This window comes from Pseudophryne corroboree, unplaced genomic scaffold (assembly GCF_028390025.1).
Source record: "Pseudophryne corroboree isolate aPseCor3 unplaced genomic scaffold, aPseCor3.hap2 scaffold_1506, whole genome shotgun sequence".
Classification (NCBI taxonomy): Eukaryota; Metazoa; Chordata; class Amphibia; order Anura; family Myobatrachidae; genus Pseudophryne; species Pseudophryne corroboree.
Genome location: NW_026968138.1, coordinates 1 through 24,062, shown reverse-complemented (window position 1 = coordinate 24,062; position 24,062 = coordinate 1). Strand labels below are relative to the sequence as shown.

Below are 24,062 nucleotides of genomic sequence, written 5' to 3'. Positions count from 1 at the left end.
CCTCCATAGTATACACAACACAACAACGCCTTCCCAGTATACACAACACAATGATGCCTCCCCAGTATACACAACACAATGACGCCTCCCCAGTATACACAACACAACGATGCCTCCCCAGTATACACAACACAACAATGCCTCCCCAGTATACACAACAACGCCTCCCCAGTATACACAACACAATGACACCTCCCCAGTATACACAACACAACGATGCCTCCCCAGTATACACAACACAATGACGCCTCCCCAGTATACACAACACAACGATGCCTCCCCAGTATACACAACACAACACAACGATGCCTCCCCAGTATACACAACACAACGTCACCTCCCCAGTATACACAACACAACAACGCCTCCCCAGTATACACAACATAATGACGCCTCTCCAGTAGACACAACACAACGACGCCTCCCCAGTATACACAACACAACAATGCCTCCCCAGTATACACACTGCAGCCGTACACAATAATTTATCATCCTCGGCGTGTGGGGGCGGATAGAGATTATATTAATGCGTTAGATTACTGGAATGTTCCTCACAGAATAATGATAGTAAGAAGCCAGGATGATGGAATAAGATACAGAACTTGTTAGGATAAATCCCCGTCCTCCTAGGGTGAGCTGTAATTCTCCTGTAAGGGTATGGTAGGAGAGAGCAGCCAATGGGTGGCATGTGAGTGGGCTGGCACCACAGAGGGCACCAGGTATATAAGCAGAGAAGAGGCTGCATGAGAGCACAGGAGGAGGCATCGCACGGGCAGGAGGAGCAGGGACATGTCTTACAAGCGTGGTGCCAGCCTCGGCTTCCTCCTCATCCTCATCTTCTGCCAGGAACAAGTCAGGGGCAAACCAATGTCCAGCCTGCAGGTAAGTTACCCCGGACTCACCTGCAGTCTCTATACTCAGATCACTTTACTTACTTTCATCTCATCAATCTCAGAGTTACAGAGTCTCATACTGCGATGTGTTCCGCTGAGTGCGTCAGGTGCACACTGTGTGTACGGCATCATATATATATATACTGTATGGTGAGATGATTAGTTATCTCAGGGGCAGGTGCACAATGTGTGTACGGCATCATATATATATATACTGTATAGTGAGATGCTTAGTTATCTCAGGGGCAGGTGCACAATGTGTGTACGGCATCATATATATATATATATATATATATATATATATATATATATATACTGTATGGTGAGATGATTAGTTATCTCAGGGGCAGGTGCACAATGTGTATACGGCATCATATATATATATATATACTGTATAGTGAGATGCTTAGTTATCTCAGGGGCAGGTGCACAATGTGGGTACGGCATCATATATATATATATATACTGTATAGTGAGATGATTAGTTATCTCTGGGGCAGGTGTGTGTATATATATATATATATATATATATACTGCATAGTGAGATGCTTAGTTATCTCTGGGGCAGGTGTGTGTGTGTGTGTGTATATATATATATATATATATATACTGTATAGGGAGATGCTTAGTTATCTCAGGGGCAGGTGCACAATGTGTGTACAGCATTATATATATATATATATATATATATATATATATAGGGCAGGTGCAGACGGGGAGGGGGGCGCTGAGCACCTGTCACAGGAGGCGGATCATTACACCTTGCTGACATGCATGGGAAGTGCCATCACAGGGAGAAGTATTTCCCCAGCAGAGAGAGCCGGTGATGAGACACAGACCCCTGGGAGGTATAGGACCGGGAAGCCGCTACCTGGAGACCTGGCTCATTCCTGACACTATAAATGAGTAAATTGAATGTGTATTTATTGCTGCAAATCACAGAACATTATTACATCGTTACTAAGAGCCGGACGCCCTCATGGAGAACAAAATATTCTGGGTGCAACTCACTGCATCCAATCCCTAATTAACTCATTGCAACCCATCACTAATTAACTCACTACAACCCATTACTAATGAACTCACTGCAACCATCACTAATTAACTCACTGCATCCCATCACTAATTAACTCACTGCATCCCATCACTAATTAACTCACTACAACCCATCACTAATTAACTCACTGCAACCATCACTAATTAACTCACTGCATCCCATCACTAATTAACTCACTACAACCCATTACTAATTAACTCATTGCAAACCATCACTAATTAACTCATTGCAAACCATCACTAATTAACTCATTGCAAACCATCACTAATTAACTCACTGCAACCATCACTAATTAACTCATTGCAAACCATCACTAATTAACTCATTGCAAACCATCACTAATTAACTAATTGCAAACCATCACTAATTAACTCACTGCAACCATCACTAATTAACTAATTGCAAACCATCACTAATTAACTCACTGCAACCATCACTAATTAACTCACTGCAACCATCACTAATTAACTAACTGCAACCCATAACTCACTTAATGCATCAAATCACTAATTAACTGTGTAATCAATCAATAATTAACTCTTAGCAACTAATAACTTTTTTTGCAATAGATTACTAGTTGGCTCATTGCATTCAATCCCTAATTAACTTATTGCAACCTATCACTAATTAACTTGATGCATCAAATCCCTAAATAACTCTTTGCAACTAATCATTAATTAACTCACTACATTCAATCCCTAATGAACTAAACCCATCACTCATTGTCACCTATCACAAATTAACTCATTGCAACCCATCACTAATTAATGCAATGCATTAAATCACTAATTAGCTTTGTAAATCAATAATTAACTCTTTGCAACTAATAACTAATTGATACATTGCAACCAATCACCAATTGACTCACTGCATTTAATTCTTAATTAACTCATTGCAATTTGCAACCCATCACTAATTACGTCATTGCAACCCATCACTAATAAACTTGATGCATCAAATCACTTCTTAACTCTTTGCAACCAATCACTAATTAACTCTTTGTAATCAATCACTAACTCTTAGCAACCAATTGACTCACTGCAACAAATTACTAATTGATTTATTGCCTCCAACCACTAATTAACTCTTTGCAGCCAATCAGTAGCTTTGGCAGCTCTACATACACTTTGTGGGTAATTCCAAGTTGATCGCAGCAGGAATTCTGTTAGCAATTGGGCAAAACCATGTGCACTGCAGGGGAGGCAGATGTAACATGTGCAGAGAGAGTTAGATTTGGGTATGGTGTGTTCAATCTGCAATCTAAATTGCAGTGTAAAAATAAAGCAGCCAGTATTTACCCTGCACAGAAACAAAATTACCCACCCAAATCTAACTCTCTCTGCAAATGTTATATCTGCCCCACCTGATTCCAGTGTTCTGGTGACTGTACCCCCTGATTCCAGTGTTACGAGGACTGTACCCCCTGATTCCAGTGTTCTGGTGACTGTACCCCGATTCCAGTGTTATGGTGACTGTACCCCCATATTCCAGTGTTCTGGTGACTGTACCCTGATTCCAGTGTTACGGTGACTGTACCCCCTGATTCCAGTGTTCTGGTGACTGTACCCCCTGATTCCAGTGTTCTGGTGACTGTACCCCGATTCCAGTGTAATGGTGACTGTACCCCCCCCCATTCCAGTGTTCTGGTGTCTGTACCCCCTGATTCCAGTGTTCTGGTGACTGTACCCCCTGATTCCAGTGTTCTGGTGAATGTACCCCCTGATTCCAGTGTTCTGGTGACTGTACCCCCTGATTCCAGTGTTATGAGGACTGTACCCCCTGATTCCAGTGTTCTGGTGACTGTACCCCGATTCCAGTGTTATGGTGACTGTACCCCCGATTCCAGTGTTCTGTTGACTGTACCCCCCCTATTCCAGTGTTACGGTGACTGTACCCCCTGATTCCAGTGTTACGGTGACTGCACCCCCTGAATCCAGTGTTCTGGTGACTGTACCCCCATATTCCAGTGTTCTGGTGACTGTACCCCGATTCCAGTGTTATGGTGACTGTACCCCCGATTCCAGTGTTCTGTTGACTGTAACACCTGATTCCCGTGTTACGGTGGCTGTACCCCCTGATTCCAGTGTTCTGGTGACTGTACCCCCTGATTCCAGTGTTCTGGTGACTGTACCCCGATTCCAGTGTAATGGTGACTGTACCCCCCCCCCCCATTCCAGTGTTCTGGTGTCTGTACCCCCTGATTCCAGTGTTCTGGTGACTGTACCCCCTGATTCCAGTGTTCTGGTGAATGTACCCCCTGATTCCAGTGTTCTGGTGACTGTACCCCCTGATTCCAGTGTTATGAGGACTGTACCCCCTGATTCCAGTGTTCTGGTGACTGTACCCCGATTCCAGTGTTATGGTGACTGTACCCCCGATTCCAGTGTTCTGTTGACTGTACCCCCCCTATTCCAGTGTTACGGTGACTGTACCCCCTGATTCCAGTGTTACGGTGACTGCACCCCCTGAATCCAGTGTTCTGGTGACTGTACCCCCATATTCCAGTGTTCTGGTGACTGTACCCCGATTCCAGTGTTATGGTGACTGTACCCCCGATTCCAGTGTTCTGTTGACTGTAACACCTGATTCCCGTGTTACGGTGGCTGTACCCCCTGATTCCAGTGTTCTGGTGACTGTACACCCTGATTCCAGTGTTCTGGTGACTGTACCCCGATTCCAGTGTAATGGTGACTGTACCCCCCCCCCCCCCCCCGATTCCAGTGTTCTGGTGACTGTACCCCCCCCCCCCCCCCCCCCCCCGATTCCAGTGTTCTGGTGACTGTAACCCCTGATTCCAGTGTTACAGTGACTGTAACCCCTGATTCCAGTGTTACGGTGACTGTACCCCCTGATTCCAGTATTCTGGTGACTGTACCACTTGATTCCAGTGTTATGGTAACTGTACCCCCCGATTCCAGTGTTACGGTTACTGTACCCCCCGATTCCAGTGTTACGATTACTGTAACCCCCACCCCCCATTCCAGTCTTGGGGTGACTGTACCCCCTGATTCCAATGTTCTGGTGACTGTAACCCCTGCCTCCAGTGTTATGGTGCCTGTACCACCTGATTCCAGTGTTCTGGTGACTGTACCCCCTGATTCCAGTGTTATGGTGACTGTACACCCTGATTCCAGTGTTCTGGTGAATGTACCCCCTGATTCCAGTGTTATGGTGACTGTACCCCCTGATTCCAGTGTTCTGGTGACTGCACCCCCTGATTCCAGTGTTACAGTGAAATGCACCCTCTGATTCCAATGTTACGGTGACTGTACCCCCTGATTCCAGTGTTCTGGTGACTGTACCCCGATTCCAGTGTTCTGGTGACTGTACCCCCCGATTCCAGTGTTCTGGTGACTGTAACCCCTGATTCCAGTGTTCTGTTGACTGTACCCCCTGATTCCAGTGTTCTGGTGACTGTACCCCCTGATTCCAGTGTTCTGGTGACTGCACCCCCTGATTCCAGTGTTCTGGTGACTGTACCCCCTGATTCCAGTGTTACGGTGACTGTACCCCCTGATTCCAGTGTTCTGGTGACTGTACCCCCTGATTTCAGTGTTCTGGTGACTGTACCCCGATTCCAGTGTTATGGTGACTGTACCCCCCGATTCCAGTGTTCTGGTGACTGTAACCCCTGATTCCAGTGTTACGGTGACTGTACCCTCTGATTCAAGTGTTACAGTGACTGTACCCCCTGATTCCAGTGTTACGGTGACTGTACCCCCATATTCCAGTGTTCTGGTGACTGTACCCCGATTCCAGTGTTATGGTGACTGTACCCCCCGATTCCAGTGTTCTGGTGACTGTAACCCCTGATTCCAGTGTTACGGTGACTGTACCCCCTTATTCCAGTGTTACGGTGACTGTACCCCCTGATTCCAGTGTAACGGTGACTGTACCCCCTGTTATCAGTATTCCGGTGACTGTAACCCCTGATTCCAGTGTTACGGTGACTGTACCCCCTGATTCCAGTGTTACGGTGACTGTACCCCCTGATTCCAGTGTTACGGTGACTGTACCCCCGATTCAAGTGTTACGGTGACTGCACCCCCCGATTCCAGTGCTACGGTTACTGTACAACCTGATTCCAGTGTTACGGTGACAGTACCGCCCCCCCCCTTCAGTGTTCTGGTAACTGTACCCCCCGATTCCAGTGTTATGGTGACTGTACCCCCTGATTCCAGTGTTATGGTGACTGTACCCCGATTCCAGTGCTACAGTGACTGTACCCCCTGATTTTAGTGTTCTGGTGACTGTACCCCTGATTCCAGTGTTACGGTGACTGTACCCCCTGATTCCAGTGTTCTGGTGACTGTAGCCCCTGATTCCAGTGTTACGGTGACTGTAGCCCCTGATTCCAGTGTTCTGGTGACTGCACCCCCTGATTCCAGTGTTCTGGTGACTGCACCCCCTGATTCCAGTGTTCTGGTGAATGTATCCCCTGATTCCAGTGTTCTGGTGAATGCACCCCCTGATTCCAGTGTTCTGGTGACTGCACCCCCTGATTCCAGTGTTCTGGTGAATGTACCCCCTGATTCCAGTGTTCTGGTGACTGTACCCCCTGATTCCAGTGTTACGGTGACTGTACCCCCTGATTCCAGTGTTCTGGTGACTGTACCCCCTGATTCCAATGTTACGGTGACTGTACCCCCTGATTCCAGTGTTCTGGTGACTGCACCCCCTGATTCCAGTGTTCTGGTGACTGTATCCCCTGATTCCAGTGTTCTGGTGACTGTACCCCCTGATTCCAGTGTTCTGGTGAATGTACCCCCTGATTCCAGTGTTCTGGTGACTGTATCCCCTGATTCCAGTGTTCTGGTGACTGTACCCCTGATTCCAGTGTTCTGGTGACTGTACCCCCTGATTCCAGTGTTACGGTGACTGTACCCCCCTGATTCCAGTGTTCTGGTGACTGTACCCCCTGATTCCAGTGTTCTGGTGACTGCACCCCCTGATTCCAGTGTTCTGGTGAATGTATCCCCTGATTCCAGTGTTCTGGTGAATGTATCCCCTGATTCCAGTGTTCTGGTGACTGTACCCCCTGATTCCAGTGTTCTGGTGACTGTACACCCTGATTCCAGTGTTCTGGTGACTGTACCCCCTGATTCCAGTGTTCTGGTGACTGCACCCCCTGATTCCAGTGTTCTGGTGACTGTACCCCCTGATTCCAGTGTTCTTGTGAATGTACCCCCCGATTCCAGTGTTCTGGTGACTGTACCCCCTGATTCCAGTGTTCTGGTGAATGTACCCCCTGATTCCAGTGTTCTGGTGACTGTATCCCCTGATACCAGTGTGGTGACTGTACCCCCTGATTCCTGTGTTCTGGTGACTGTACCCCTGATTCCAGTGTTCTGGTGACTGTACTCCCTGATTCCAGTGTTCTGGTGACTGTACCCCATGATTCCAGTGTTCTGGTGACTGCACCCCCTGATTCAAGTGTTCTGGTGACTGTACCCCTGATTCCAGTGTTCTGGTGACTGTACCCCCTGATTCCAGTGTTCTGGTGACTGCACCCCCTGATTCCAGTGTTCTGGTGACTGCACCCCCTGATTCCAGTGTTCTGGTGACTGTACCCCCTGATTCCAGTGTTCTTGTGAATGTACCCCCCGATTCCAGTGTTCTGGTGACTGTACCCCCTGATTCCAGTGTTCTGGTGAATGTACCCCCTGATTCCAGTGTTCTGGTGACTGTATCCCCTGATACCAGTGTGGTGACTGTACCCCCTGATTCCTGTGTTCTGGTGACTGTACCCCTGATTCCAGTGTTCTGGTGACTGTACCCCCTGATTCCAGTGTTCTGGTGACTGTACCCCCTGATTCCAGTGTTCTGGTGACTATACCCTCTGATTCAAGTGTTCTGGTGACTGTACCCCCTGATTCCAGTGTTACGGTGACTGTACCCCCTGATACCAGTGTTCTGGTGACTGTACCCCCTGTTCTGGTGACTGTACCCCCTGATTCCAGTGTTCTGGTGAATGTACCCCCTGATTCCAGTGTTCTGGTGACTGTACCCCCTGATTCCAGTGTTCTGGTGAAGGTACCCCCTGATTCCAGTGTTCTGGTGACTGTACCCCCTGATCCCAGTGTTCTGGTGACTTTACCCCCTGATTCCAATGTTCTGGTGAATGTAGCCCCTGATTCCAATGTTCTGGTGAATGTACCCCCTGATTCCAGTGTTCTGGTGACTGTACCCCCTGATTCCAGTGTTCTGGTGACTGTACCCCCTGATTCCAGTGTTCTGGTGATTGTACCCCCTGATTCCAGTGTTCTGGTGAATGTACCCCCTGATTCCAGTGTTCTGGTGACTGTACCCCCTGATTCCGGTGTTCTGGTGAATGTACCCCCTGATTCCGGTGTTCTGGTGAATGTACCCCCTGATTCCGGTGTTCTGGTGAATGTACCCCCTGACTCCGGTGTTCTGGTGACTGTACCCCCTGATTCCAGTGTTCTGGTGAATGTACCCCCTGATTCCAGTGTTCTGGTGAATGTACCCCCTGATTCCAGTGTTCTGGTGAATGTACCCCCTGATTCCAGTGTTCTGGTGAATGTACCCCCTGATTCCAGTGTTCTGGTGACTGTATCCCCTGATCCCAGTGTGGTGACTGTACCTCCTGATTCCAGTGTTCTGGTGACTGTACCCCCTAATTCCAGTGTTCTGGTGACTGTACCCCCTGATTCCAGTGTTCTGGTGAATGTACCCCCTGATTCCAGTGTTCTGGTGACTGCACCCCCTGATTCCAGTGTTCTGGTGAATGTACCCCCTGATTCCAGTGTTCTGGTGACTGTACCCCCTGATTCCAGTGTTCTGGTGACTGCACCCCCTGATTCCAGTGTTCTGGTGAATGTACCCCCTGATTCCAGTGTTCTGGTGACTGTACCCCCTGATTCCAGTGTTCTGGTGACTGCACCCCCTGATTCCAGTGTTCTGGTGACTGTACCCCCTGATTCCAGTGTTCTGGTGAATGTATCCCCTGATTCCAGTGTTCTGGTGACTGTACCCCCTGATTCCAGTGTTCTGGTGAATGTACCCCCTGATTCCAGTGTTCTGGTGACTGTACCCCTGATTCCAGTGTTCTGGTGACTGTACCCCTGATTCCAGTGTTCTGGTTAATGTACCCCCTGATTCCAGTGTTACGGTGACTGTACCCCCTGATTCCAGTGTTCTGGTGACTGTACCCCCTGATTCCAGTGTTCTGGTGACTGCACCCCCTGATTCCAGTGTTCTGGTGAATGTATCCCCTGATTCCAGTGTTCTGGTGAATGTATCCCCTGATTCCAGTGTTCTGGTGTGACTGTACCCCCTGATTCCAGTGTTCTGGTGACTGTACCCCCTGATTCCAGTGTTCTGGTGACTGCACCCCCTGATTCCAGTGTTCTGGTGACTGTACCCCCTGATTCCAGTGTTCTGGTGTCTGTACCCTCTGATTCCAGTGTTCTGGTGACTGTACCCCCTGATTCCAGTGTTACGGTGACTGTACCCCCTGATTCCAGTGTTCTGGTGACTGTACCCCCTGTTCTGGTGACTGTACCCCCTGATTCCAGTGTTCTGGTGAATGTACCCCCTGATTCCAGTGTTCTGGTGACTGTACCCCCTGATTCCAGTGTTCTGGTGAAGGTACCCCCTGATTCCAGTGTTCTGGTGACTGTACCCCCTGATTCCAGTGTTCTGGTGACTTTACCCCCTGATTCCAATGTTCTGGTGAATGTACCCCCTGATTCCAATGTTCTGGTGAATGTACCCCCTGATTCCAGTGTTCTGGTGAATGTACCCCCTGATTCCAATGTTCTGGTGAATGTACCCCCTGATTCCAGTGTTCTGGTGACTGTACCCCCTGATTCTAGTGTTCTGGTGAATGTACCCCCTGATTCCAGTGTTCTGGTGAATGTACCCCCTGAATCCAGTGTTCTGGTGACTGTACCCCCTGATTCCAGTGTTCTGGTGAATGTACCCCCTGATTCCAGTGTTCTGGTGAATGTACCCCCTGATTCCAGTGTTCTGGTGACTGTACCCCCTGATTCCAGTGTTCTGGTGAATGTACCCCCTGATTCCAGTGTTCTGGTGACTGTACCCCCTGATTCCAGTGTTCTGGTGAAGGTACCCCCTGATTCCAGTATTCTGGTGACTGTACCCCCTGATTCCAGTGTTCTGGTGACTTTACCCCCTGATTCCAATGTTCTGGTGAATGTACCCCCTGATTCCAATGTTCTGGTGAATGTACCCCCTGATTCCAGTGTTCTGGTGAATGTACCCCCTGATTCCAATGTTCTGGTGAATGTACCCCCTGATTCCAGTGTTCTGGTGACTGTACCCCCTGATTCCAGTGTTCTGGTGACTGTACCCCCTGATTCCAGTGTTCTGGTGATTGTACCCCCTGATTCCAGTGTTCTGGTGAATGTACCCCCTGATTCCAGTGTTCTGGTGACTGCACCCCCTGATTCCGGTGTTCTGGTGAATGTACCCCCTGATTCCAGTGTTCTGGTGAATGTACCCCCTGATTCCAGTGTTCTGGTGACTGTACCCCCTGATTCCAGTGTGGTGACTGTACTCCCTGATTCCAGTGTTCTGGTGACTGTACCCCCTGATTCCAGTGTTCTGGTGACTGCACCCCCTGATTCCAGTGTTCTGGTGACTGTACCCCCTGATTCCAGTGTTCTGGTGAATGTACCCCCTGATTCCAGTGTGGTGACTGTACCCCCTGATTCCAGTGTTCTGGTGACTGTACCCCCTGATTCCAGTGTTCTGGTGACTGCACCCCCTGATTCCAGTGTTCTGGTGACTGTACCCCCTGATTCCAGTGTTCTGGTGAATGTACCCCCTGATTCCAGTGTTCTGGTGAATGTACCCCCTGATTCCAGTGTTCTGGTGACTGTACCTCCTGATTCCAGTGTTCTGGTGAATGTACCCCCTGATTCCAGTGTTCTGGTGACTGTATCCCTTGATTCCAGTGTGGTGACTGTACCCCCTGATTCCAGTGTTCTGGTGACTGTACCCCCTGATTCCAGTGTTCTGGTGACTGTACCCCCTGATTCCAGTGTTCTGGTGACTGCACCCCCTGATTCCAGTGTTCTGGTGAATGTACCCCCTGATTCCAGTGTTCTGGTGACTGTACCCCCTGATTCCAGTATTAAGGTGACTGTACCCCCTGATTCCAGTGTTCTGGTGAATGTATCCCCTGATTCCAGTGTGGTGACTGTACCCCTGATTCCAGTGTTCTGGTGACTGCACCCCCTTTTCTCATACGTCCTAGAGGATGCTGGGGACTCCGTAAGGACCATGGGGGGTATAGACGGGATCCGCAGGAGACATGGGCACACTAAAAAGACTTTAACTGGGTGTGAACTGGCTCCTCCCTCTACGCCCCTCCTCCAGACCTCAGTTAGATTCTGTGCCCAGGAGTGACTGGACACACACTAGGGGAGCTCTCCTGAGTTTCTTTGAAAAGACTTTATGTTAGGTTTTTTATTTTCAGGTAGACCTGCTGGCTACAGGCTCCCTGCATCGTGGGACTGAGGGGAGAGAAGCAGGACCTACTTCTTCTGAGTTAAGGGCTCTGCTTCTTAGGCTACTGGACACCATTAGCTCCAGAGGGTCTGATCACTTGGTGCGCCTAGCAAGCCGCGCCGTCAACCCCCTCACAGAAGCCAGAAGAAAGAAGCCGGGTGAGTATTTGAAGAACAGAAGAAGACTTCAGTGATGGCAGAAGACTTCAGAGTCTCGGAGGTACCGCGCAGCGGTCGCGCTGCGCGCCATTGCTCCCACACACAAGCGGCACTACAAGGGTGCAGGGCGCAGGGGGGGCGCCCTGGGCAGCAATATACCTCTTCAATAAGTCTGGCAAAAGATGTATACAGTGCATAGGCACTGTATATGGACCCCCGCCAGTATAAAAATGTAAAATAATAGCGGGGCTGAAGCGCGCCGAGAAGGGGGCATGGCTTAGCCCTCACATCTCGATACAGTGCCATTTTCTCCTCACAGAGACGCTGTCCCCGCAAAAGCACTGTTAGACAGCTAGCAGTGTAAAACGAGGGGGGCACACTGATTTAGTGCAATATAGGTGAAAAAATGTAGCACTATATACTATAATGTGCGTGTAGTCAATGAGTTGTAAATAAGTTTCTGTGTTTTCCCTGTCAGATCTACCATTATAGCGATATAGTACACGTGTGTCGACATGTGTGAGTGCTCTGCCGCAAACAGCTATGGGAATCCCTCTGTTGGCATTGCCGACTCCTGATGGTACTTGATTCAGTAGATGAAGTGTCAGCAGGTCGGTAGTTGTATGCTTTTTCAAAAGTAAACACTGTATGGGAGACACAGTAGTATGTGGGTGACCCTGTCGGCACCAACTGTTATTACTGGGTGTAAATTAACATGATGTAAATAACCTGTAACTGTATATATATATATATATATATATATATGTATGTATGTATGGTACGGTTCCATTGGCCTGTAGCTCGAGCACAGACGTGGTAGTATTTGTGGGGGAGTGATATTAAAATTATGTGTATATATTTCCCTCAGACCCCTCGGGGTCGCAAGAATGTTATTTTGCCCGGTTACTACTCCCTGTTGTCGACGAATACTATGTTTTATGTCACCCATAAGGTTTCCTGGTTAGATCCACAACATTGGCATTCACTACATGGTCATACACATTCAGAACACATTAATGTCACTAGGGACCCTAATGTTTCTGACAGATTATATATATATATATAGCATATGTGTGTATATGTGTATTAAAATATGTATATTCATATTACAATTTCTAATGAATGCTGAAGTAAAGTTATTCCTTCTCATGTGCTGGTCGCTCTGTTGATAAAGCTCTAGGTCGGCCGTGATGAGTTGGTCTCAAATCCTCACGAGGAGTCCGAGTGTTTATTCTTTTCCCGTTGCGGATAGAATACAGTGAAAGTCAACCCCTGGTCGGCACGGGGCCCTGTCACAACGGATCGTATACAGAAAGCTAAGTGATATTTTAATTATATGCTTTGATGATATTTGCATTACATGCGCATGGGGGAGTGCTTGTATTCAGAAATGGTCGGTTACCTTGGTATCCGATAGAATTACCCTAGAGAGTTAAGTTGGATCTTCTCTTGAAAATTGCAGCAGACTGCCGGGCGACTACAAGAGGTATGGGACTCTTGGGTGCGCGGGCCACTTCTATGGCCCTCTCGACTGGGAGGGCGTTGTGGATTCACCAAGGGAATGCTGAGGCTGACTCAGAGAGATACTGGAGTATTTTCCCTATGAAGGTGTAACCGGTGTTGGGGATGCCTTGGTTAAGTTACTCTCGGCAGATACCACTGGTAAGTCTACCTTCGTGAGATAGGTTCCCTCACAACGGTTGATGACCGTTCTTTTTTCCTTTTCTTTGCAGATAGTGGAAGGTGAAAAGGTAAGAGGTCTGCGGCCTTTACAGGTTCGCAGAAGCAGATATCATCTTCTGTTTCTACCACATCCACCGCATGTCGCTGGGTCTATCTTGCTGGAGCCCACACCGGTGGGAACTCGTCTGATACTCTTCAGTCAGTCCTGGAATGGACTTGGACCTGTGAGTTAAAAATAGAATCCAAAGGGGGACATTCTGGCGTTTCCAGATGATTCCTCTCACTGATTTTTCAAATAGATCTTACCGATTCTCCTCTGGAAGGGGAGGTAGTATGCGACGCCATACCAGAGCTGCGTCAGGATCAGGACATTGTCCTGCTGTCCCTGTCATAAAATATTTTTAAAAAAGATTTCTACTTAAGAAGTTGAACTACAGGATGGAATCTCTCAGGCCAGGGATCTCCAACACGTATAAGAAGAAAGTGGGTTTAAATGCATCCGCATTAAGCTTACCTGGGTTTCCTGTCCAGGATTGTCATTGCCATCTCACCGGTGTGATGGCAGTATGATGGTTTTCCTTCAATAGTAAGAGCCATTATTATTCTGTACTGGGACGCTCTCCTGACCACGGCGAGGTCAAGAAACAAGTGGTACAAATCATTGTTTTTCTCTGACAGTTCTTCAACACAGAGAACCGCTGTTGATCCCAATGATGCAGATGTCGGAGGTGGGAATAAGATTAGATACTGAACTGTTGAGAGTTTGTTTTTTCCTGTGGAAAGAGATCTGAGGATCCAGAGTCAGATCAGATTTGCAGTGACAACCCATCAATATGTTCCGTTGATGAAGAAGATGGTTGCGGCCTAAGAGGCCTTTTCGGTGAGCAGGTCAAATGCCAGAGTGGTTTTCACGGGACCATTTGGACATGTGGTCCAGGTCTCACCTGCACATGCACCAGAAAATAATCCTAAGGACCAGGATATCGCTACTGTGGTGTCTGCACAGTTCTCACCTCCTAGAGGGACGAAGGTTCTGGATCCAGGATTAGATCCTGGTGTCCATGCATGCAGATCTCCTAAGGCTGGGGAGCAGTCCTTCCTGGGGAAGAATTTCCAGGGGAAAAGGTCAAGCTGGGAGCTTGTTTGCAATAAGCTTTCTTGAATTAAGAGCTATTTTCAACGAACATATTCTTCGTGATCTGCCCGTCTTAACAGCAGTGGCGTAAGTAAGCCGCTAGAGTGGAACAAGGAGCAAAGCGACAATGGCAGAAGCCGCAAAAGTTTTCCGCTGGGCGGAAAGGCAGGTAAACGCTGTATTAGCAGTCTTCGTTCCGGATGTAGACGACAGAGAAATAGATTCCTCTGCAGACGCGATCTCCATCCGGGAGAAATGCAGTCGTCATCGAGAAGTTTTCACAGAAGTGACAAGTCTTTGAGGAGTGCCTCAATTGGACATGATGGCGTCTCGCTTCAACGAGAGACCTCAGGGATATTGTTCCAGGTCAAGGGACACTCAAGCTATAGCAGTGGACGCCCTCGTGACACCTTGGGTATTTTCAGTCGGTCTATGTGTCCCCTCCACTTTCACTCTTTCTGAAGGTGATAAACGTAAGAAGAACAAAGGTTCAGGCGATCCTCATTGTTCCGGTCTAGTCAAGGAGGGCTTGGTATCCAGATCTTCAAGACTTACTCATAGAAGATCCATAGCCTTTTCTTCTATGAGAAGACCTGTTGCAGCAGGGACCGGGCGTGTATCAAGACTTACCGCAGCTGCGTTTGACGGCATGGCGTTTGTACGCCATATCCTAGCCCGAAAGGGTATTTCCAGTGAAGTCATTCCCACTTTGCTTCAAGCTAGGAAAGGAGTAACGGTGAAGCTTTACCTCCATATTTGGAGGAAGTATGTGTCTTGGTGTGAATCCAAGAAGGCTCCTACGAAACAATTTCAGCTGGGTTGTTTTTCTCCATTCTTTGCAAGCAGGTGTGGATGCAGGCCTAAAGTTAGGCTCCATTTCAGTGCAGTTTTCGGCCTTATAAATTTTCTTTCAAAAAGAATTGGCTGCCCTTCCAGAGGTTCAGACTTTCGTGAAAGGAGTGCTGCACATCCAACCTCCATTTGTGCCCCCACTGGCACTGTGGGACCTTAACGTGGTGTTGCAATTTCTTATGTCACACTGGTTGGAACCTTTATGAAAGGTTGTGTTAAAATTTCTCTCTTGGAAAGTGGTCATGCTATTGGCCTTGGCGTCCGCAAAGCGGGTGTTGGAAGTAGCAGCTTTGTCTCACAAGAGCCCCTATTTGATCTTCCATGTGGATAGAGAGGAATTGAGAACTCGGAAAATAGTTCTGCCAAAAGTGGTTTCTGTGTTTCACAGAAACCAGCCTATTTTGATGCCTGTGGTTACTTAAGCATTGGCTGATTCAAAGTCTCTCGATGTAGTCAGGGCTTTGAATATTTATGTCGCGTCCCGCCCCCTGTGCACAGAATGTAAGGTTAGGTCACACGGGACCTGACCACATAGGGGATTCCCGCTTACCGTCAGTAACCGCCTGTTACTGACTCCACCCACTGCGCTGTGGGCGGGTTTATGCTGCCACCACCAAACCTGCCGTGGCGTTTGGAACCATGGTTCTGCTCTGTATGTGCTGACACACTGCGTTACCACACCTGTGTGGTGTTGACGAATCCTTGCTAGGCCTCTACCAGTAGCTGGCGGAGGGCGGAACTTGGAGACGTTAGGTGCTTCCCTGGACAGCCGGAGGACAGGGCTATGTTTGGCATAACCCTGTAGGTCACAAGATGAAGCAATCTTCTTGAGGCAGATGATGTGTATTTGCTCAATAATAGTCTTAAAAAAGACTCTTCCCTATTGCTAGGGGAAACAGCATACAGCAAGATGTTCCAGCAGAATGAAGATGGTACAAATACAATTTTCATGGGGCAACTGCCCTCCTTTTATCCTACTCCAATACACTTTACCACAGGGGGTAAGCCCGCCCTGTGGTGTACAACCAATCAATGTTTACCCATGGGCTGTGCACGCCTTGGTCACATGCACAGCCTTCATTGTTCTCTATGGACAGTGGGGAGTGGTCACTCTCCTTTGTCTGTCCCATCCTGGAGGATCAGGATACGCCCCGGTGCCTTTCAGTCTAGGCTGGGGGAAGTTTTCCCTCCTAAACTGACTTCCAGAAACCTGCCCGGGACCTAGCCCACTGCCTGCAGCCTGGATTTGGGCTCCAGAGCTGGGCAGCCTAGATCCCCGGTCAGGGTTTCCCTGGCATTACAGGTGATCCCTATGGAGCTCCATAAAACCATTCAGCTTGTTTCAAAGCTGAGCTTCTCCTCTTTCTTCCAATGCCACTTTCAAGTGTGAGGCTGGAAGGGAAAGTATTCCGTTTTGGGGGAATAGGTCTGGGAGAATCCATCAGCCTGCACAGCCATGGATTCCCCCCTCCTGGGACACACAACCAAGTAAGTGCATTTTACCTTTAAATACATCACATTTAAAATACACTGTACATTCCCCTTAAATATTCACTGAGCCTGTGCCCTGCACAGACTCTACATACCCAGGCACTGCAGTGCCTCCTAACACAATATATATATTATTACATTTACAACAATGTGTTGGTTTTTGAATACTGTGCCCAGCGCTCAGCGCTGGGCTCCCCTAGCCCTGCAGCCGGGCTGCTAGGGCTCTCTCTCTCAGTGCTGGAGGTATGGGGCTGGCTTCCCCCATCCTCCAGCCTGCCTGCCTGCCACTGGGGTCCAGGGAGCTGGCTCTCCCTGTCCCCCCAGGGCGGCACTAACTCTGTGGCCTCGCCGCACAGTGTGGCGCACCCCCCCTGATCTAAAGCCCGGCGGCCCGCGACACTTGTCCCGGCCGCCGTGTCTCTGTGTCTTTGGCAGCACTGAAGTGCCGGGAGCGTAGCTAGGGAGCCGGCTAGTCCAGTCCCCCGTGAGTGGCGCACCCCCCCAGCCTCGCAGCAGCCGGGACGTCCATCCCGGCTGCCGCGGCTGGCTGCCTCCAGCGTGCTGAGGTGCCGGGAGCAGAGCTCCCGTCCCCCAGCACAGGCACCACAGAGCGCGCTGCAGCGGGAGCTGAGCTCCCAGCCGCAGCGGCACCCCCTTCTCCCCCCGGCGCGCACACACAGCTAGTGCGCCGGGGGGCTGTGCTCACTGCCGTGGTCGCTGGGAGCAGAGCTCCCGGACTCCGGCGGCGCACACCTGATCGCTGCAGCGGGAGCTGATCTCCCGGCTGCAGCGGTTCCCCTCTCCCCCGGCGCGCACACACTGCTCAGTGCGCCGGGGGCTTCCCTCACTGCCGCGGTCGCCGGAGAGGTCCGGGACCGCGGCACACATTTAAAAATAAATATCTTTAAAACATATTAAACACCTGGCGCCTAGCGCCCTATACATTTAAAATTGGCGCCAAGCGCCCATTGTCCCCATAATGGCGCCAGGCACTAGGGGTTAACCCCTTCAGTGCCACGGCCGCCATTACACGTGTGGCCACTAGTGTGGTTCGGCCACAAATACCTTTCTCTTAGTCCGTAGAGGATGCTGGTCGCCCGTCCCAGTGCGGACTGTGTCTGCAGTTATTGGTTATGGTTACACTCTTGTGGTGTTTCTTTTCAGTCAGGCTGTTGCTGACGTTGTTCATGCCAGGGCATGCGGTATCTTATTGTTGGTTGTGTTGACACACAGGTTGTGTTACATATTCTCTCAGCATGTGGCTGTATATTTTTCATGCCGTTGGCTGGTGTTCTATTGAATGCCACGTTCTGCGGCATGTTCGAGGTGTGAGCTGGTATGACACTCACTGTGTTTAAACAATAAATTCTTTCCTCGAAATGTCCGTCTCCCTGGGCACAGATCTCAAACTGGAGTCTGGGGGAGGGGCATAGAGGGAGGAGCCAGTTCACACCCATTCAAAGTCTTATAGTGTGCCCATGTCTCCTACGGATCCCGTCTATACCCCATGGTCCTTACGGAGTCCTCAGCATCCTCTACGGACTAAGAGAAAAGGATTTACCGGTAGGTATTAAAATCCTATTATTCCAGTGTTACGGTGACTGTACCCCCTGATTCCAGTGTTACGGTGACTGTACCCCCTGATTCCAGTGTTCTTGTGACTGTACCCCCTGAATCCAGTGTTCTGGTGACTGTACCCCCTAATTCCAGTGTTCTGGTGACTGTACCCCCTGAATCCAGTGTTCCGGTGACTGTACCCCCTGATTCCAGTGTTCTTGTGACTGTACCCCCTGAATCCAGTGTTCTGGTGACTGTACCCCCTAATTCCAGTGTTCTGGTGACTGTTCCCCCTGATTCCAGTGTTTTGTTGATTGTCCCCGATTCCAGCGTTACGGTGACTGTACCCCCTGATTCCAGTGTTCTGGTGACTGTACCCCCTGATTCCAGTGTTCTGGTGACTGTACCCCCTGATTCCAGTGTTCTGGTGACTGCACCCCCTGATTCCAGTGTTCTGGTTACTGCACCCGCTGATTTCTGTGTTTTATGTCATTGTGTAGATATATATATACCGTCTGCTTTTCACAGAGTTTGTCCAGATTACTGGAGGACAATTTTGAGCGATCCTATGGTTCTGAGGAATCTGACCATGAGAGGGGGGAAATGGTACCGACCGACTCCCTGGACCAGCCGGACCCCCTCAGTCAGTGGGACGGGAATCGGGTGGATAAACTGGAAGGTCCCCACCTAAGTGGCATGACCCTGCGAGAGATCCTGGACGACCCTGCGGGGACACAGAGGAGATATAGACAGAGGAGCAAAAAGGCGTTTTCCAGGGGCTGCTTTGGGGTGAAGCTGGACAGGATCGGATCATTCAGTGGCTTGGGCTGCTAGTCACACAGGTAAGTCTCCCACCATGTATGTACCAATGTGTGCTATGGCCGGAGGCTAGACGTGTATCTATAGCCTATTACACCTGTCTCCCATTCCCTGCTAGTACTGCATTACATCCCTGCACCGTGTATGTACCAATGTGTGCTATGGCCGGAGGCTAAACGTGTATCTATAGCCTATTACACCTGTCTCCCTCTCCCTGCTAGTACTGCATTACATCCCTGCACCGTGTATGTACCAATGTGTGCTATGGCCGGAGGCTAGACGTGTATCTATAGCCTATTACACCTGTCTCCCATTCCCTGCTAGTACTGCATTATCTCCCTGCACCGTGTATGTACCAATGTGTGCTATGGCCGGAGGCTAGACGTGTATCTATAGCCTATTACACCTGTCTCCCATTCCCTGCTAGTACTGCATTACATCCCTGCACCGTGTATGTACCAATGTGTGCTATGGCCGGAGGCTAGACGTGTATCTATAGCCTATTACACCTGTCTCCCTCTCCCTGCTAGTACTGCATTACATCCCTGCACCGTGTATGTACCAATGTGTGCTATGGCCGGAGGCTAGACGTGTATCTATAGCCTATTACACCTGTCTCCCATTCCCTGCTAGTACTGCATTACATCCCTGCACCGTGTATGTACCAATGTGTGCTATGGCCGGAGGCTAGACGTGTATCTATAGCCTATTACACCTGTCTCCCTCTCCCTGCTAGTACTGCATTACATCCCTGCACCGTGTATGTATCAATGTGTGCTATGGCCGGAGGCTAGACGTGTATCTATAGCCTATTACACCTGTCTCCCATTCCCTGCTAGTACTGCATTACATCCCTGCACCGTGTATGTACGAATGTGTGCTATGGCCGGGGGCTAGACGTGTATCTATAGCCTATTACACCTGTCTGCCATTCCCTGCTAGTACTGCATTACATCCCTGCACCGTGTATGTACCAATGTGTGCTATGGCCGGGGGCTAGACGTGTATCTATAGCCTAGTACACCTGTCTCCCATTCCCTGCTAGTACTGCATTACATCCCTGCACCGTGTATGTACCAATGTGTGCTATGGCCGGGGGCTAGACGTGTATCTATAGCCTATTACACCTGTCTCCCTCTCCCTGCTAGTACTGCATTACATCCCTGCACCGTGTATGTATCAATGTGTGCTATGGCCGGAGGCTAGACGTGTATCTATAGCCTATTACACCTGTCTCCCATTCCCTGCTAGTACTGCATTACATCCCTGCACCGTGTATGTACCAATGTGTGCTATGGCCGGAGGCTAGACGTGTATCTATAGCCTATTACACCTGTCTCCCATTCCCTGCTAGTACTGCATTACATCCCTGCACCGTGTATGTACCAATGTGTGCTATGGCCAGGGGCTAGACGTGTATCTATAGCCTATTACACCTGTCTCCCATTCCCCGCTAGTACTGCATTACATCCCTGCACCGTGTATGTACCAATGTGTGCTATGGCCGGGGGATAGACGTATATCTATAGCCTATTACACCTGTCTCCCATTCCCTGCTAGTACTGCATTACATCCCTGCACCGTGTATGTACCAATGTGTGCTATAGCCGGAGGCTAGACGTGTATCTATAGCCTATTACACCTGTCTCCCATTCCCTGCTAGTACTGCATTACATCCCTGCACCGTGTATGTACCAATGTGTGCTATGGCCGGGGATAGACGTGCATCTATAGCCTATTACACCTGTCTCCCATTCCCTGCTAGTACTGCATTACATCCCTGCACCGTGTATGTACCAATGTGTGCTATATACGGGGGGCTAGACGTGTATCTATAGCCTATTACACCTGTCTCCCATTCCCTGCTAGTACTGCATTACATCCCTGCACCGTGTATCTACCAATGTGTGCTATGGCCGGGGGCTAGTCGTGTATCTATAGCCTATTACACCTGTCTCCCATTCCCTGCTAGTACTGCATTACATCCCTGCACCGTGTATGTACCAATGTGTGCTATGGCCGGGGGCTAGACGTGTATCTATAGCCTATTACACCTGTCTCCCATTCCCTGCTAGTACTGTATTACATCCCTGCACCGTGTATGTACCAATGTGTGCTATGGCCGGAGGCTAGACGTGTATCTATAGCCTATTACACCTGTCTCCCATTCCCTGCTAGTACTGCATTACATCCCTGCACCGTGTATGTACCAATGTGTGCTATGGCCGGAGGATAGACGTGTATCTATAGCCTATTACAACTGTCTCCCATTCCCTGCTAGTACTGCATTACATCCCTGCACCGTGTATGTACCAATGTGTGCTATGGCCGGGGGCTAAACGTGTATCTATAGCCTATTACACCTGTCTCCCATTCCCTGCTAGTACTGCATTACATCCCTGCACCGTGTATGTACCAATGTGTGCTATGGCCGGGGGCTAGACGTGTATCTATAGCCTATTACACCTGTCTCCCATTCCCTGCTAGTACTGCATTACATCCCTGCACCGTGTATGTACCAATGTGTGCTATGGCCGGGGACTAGACGTGTATCTATAGCCTATTACACCTGTCTCCCATTCCCTGCTAGTACTGCATTACATCCCTGCACCGTGTATGTACCAATGTGTGCTATGGCCGGGGGATAGACGTGTATCTATAGCCTATTACACCTGTCTCCCATTCCCTGCTAGTACTGCATTACATCCCTGCACCGTGTATGTACCAATGTGTGCTATATACGGGGGGCTAGACGTGTATCTATAGCCTATTACACCTGTCTCCCATTCCCTGCTAGTACTGCATTACATCCCTGCACCGTGTATGTACCAATGTGTGCTATGGCCAGGGATAGACGTGTATCTATAGCCTATTACACCTGTCTCCCATTCCCTGCTAGTACTGCATTACATCCCTGCACCGTGTATGTACCAATGTGTGCTATGGCCGGGGGCTAGACGTGTATCTATAGCCTATTACACCTGTCTCCCATTCCCTGCTAGTACTGCATTACATCCCTGCACCGTGTATGTACCAATGTGTGCTATGGCCGGAGGCTAGACGTGTATCTATAGCCTATTACACCTGTCTCCCATTCCCTGCTAGTACTGCATTACATCCCTGCACCGTGTATGTACCAATGTGTGCTATGGCCAGGGATAGACGTGTATCTATAGCCTATTACACCTGTCTCCCATTCCCTGCTAGTACTGCATTACATCCCTGCACCGTGTATGTACCAATGTGTGCTATGCCCGGGGGCTAGACGTGTATCTATAGCCTATTACACCTGTCTCCCATTCCCTGCTAGTACTGCATTACATCCCTGCACCGTGTATGTACCAATGTGTGCTATGGCCGGGGGATAGACGTGTATCTATAGCCTATTACACCTGTCTCCCATTCCCTGCTAGTACTGCATTACATCCCTGCACCGTGTATGTACCAATGTGTGCTATGGCCGGGGGCTAGACGTGTATCTATAGCCTATTACACCTGTCTCCCATTCCCTGCTAGTACTGCATTACATCCCTGCACCGTGTATGTACCAATGTGTGCTATGGCCGGAGACTAGACGTGTATCTATAGCCTATTACACCTGTCTCCCATTCCCTGCTAGTACTGCATTACATCCCTGCACCGTGTATGTACCAATGTGTGCTATGGCCGGGGGCTAGACGTGTATCTATAGCCTATTACACCTGTCTCCCATTCCCTGCTAGTACTGCATTACATCCCTGCACCGTGTATGTACCAATGTGTGCTATATACGGGGGGCTAGACGTGTATCTATAGCCTATTACACTTGTCTCCCATTCCCTGCTAGTACTGCATTACATCCCTGCACCGTGTATGTACCAATGTGTGCTATGGCCGGGGATAGACGTGTATCTATAGCCTATTACACCTGTCTCCCATTCCCTGCTAGTACTGCATTACATCCCTGCACCGTGTATGTACCAATGTGTGCTATGGCCGGGGGCTAGACGTGTATCTATAGCCTATTACACCTGTCTCCCATTCCCTGCTAGTACTGCATTACATCCCTGCACCGTGTATGTACCAATGTGTGCTATGGCCGGGGATAGACGTGCATCTATAGCCTATTACACCTGTCTCCCATTCCCTGCTAGTACTGCATTACATCCCTGCACCGTGTATGTACCAATGTGTGCTATGGCCGGGGGCTAGACGTGTATCTATAGCCTAGTACACCTGTCTCCCATTCCCTGCTAGTACTGCATTACATCCCTGCACCGTGTATGTACCAATGTGTGCTATGGCCGGGGGCTAGACGTGTATCTATAGCCTATTACACCTGTCTACCATTCCCTGCTAGTACTGCATTACATCCCTGCACCGTGTATGTACCAATGTGTGCTATGGCCGGAGGCTAGACGTGTATCTATAGCCTATTACACCTGTCTCCCTCTCCCTGCTAGTACTGCATTACATCCCTGCACCGTGTATGTACCAATGTGTGCTATGGCCGGGGGCTAGACGTGTATCTATAGCCTATTACACCTGTCTCCTATTCCCTGCTAGTACTGCATTACATCCCTGCACCGTGTATGTACCAATGTGTGCTATATACGGGGGGCTAGACGTGTATCTATAGCCTATTACACCTGTCTCCCATTCCCTGCTAGTACTGCATTACATCCCTGCACCGTGTATGTACCAATGTGTGCTATGGCCGGGGTCTAGACGTGTATCTATAGCCTATTACACCTGTCTCCCATTCCCTGCTAGTACTGCATTACATCCCTGCACCGTGTATGTACCAATGTGTGCTATGGCCGGGGGCTAGACGTGTATCTATAGCCTATTACACCTGTCTCCTATTCCCTGCTAGTACTGCATTTCATCCCTGCACCGTGTATGTACCAATGTGTGCTATGGCCGGGGGCTAGACGTGT

General features: G+C 49.4%; 1 protein-coding gene across 1 annotated transcript; it reads left to right on the top strand.

Annotated features, from left to right (window-relative positions):
* The first annotated feature begins 734 nt into the window (after positions 1-734).
* Positions 735-19,162, top strand: LOC135000161 (C-type natriuretic peptide 1-like). Its single transcript, XM_063951478.1, has 2 exons — positions 735-882; positions 18,853-19,162. Exons 1-2 carry the CDS (start codon positions 790-792, stop codon positions 19,156-19,158), a joined length of 399 nt encoding a protein of 132 aa, XP_063807548.1. The 5' UTR covers positions 735-789; the 3' UTR covers positions 19,159-19,162.
* Positions 19,163-24,062: the final 4,900 nt, after the last annotated feature.

Coding starts and splice junctions, on each gene's coding strand:
- LOC135000161 (XM_063951478.1), top strand. CDS start 790: ATGTCTTACAAGCGTGGTGCCAGCCTCGGCTTCCTCCTCATCCTCATC. Junction 883..18,852: donor AACCAATGTCCAGCCTGCAG/GTAAGTTACCCC, acceptor TGCTTTTCACAG/AGTTTGTCCAGATTACTGGA.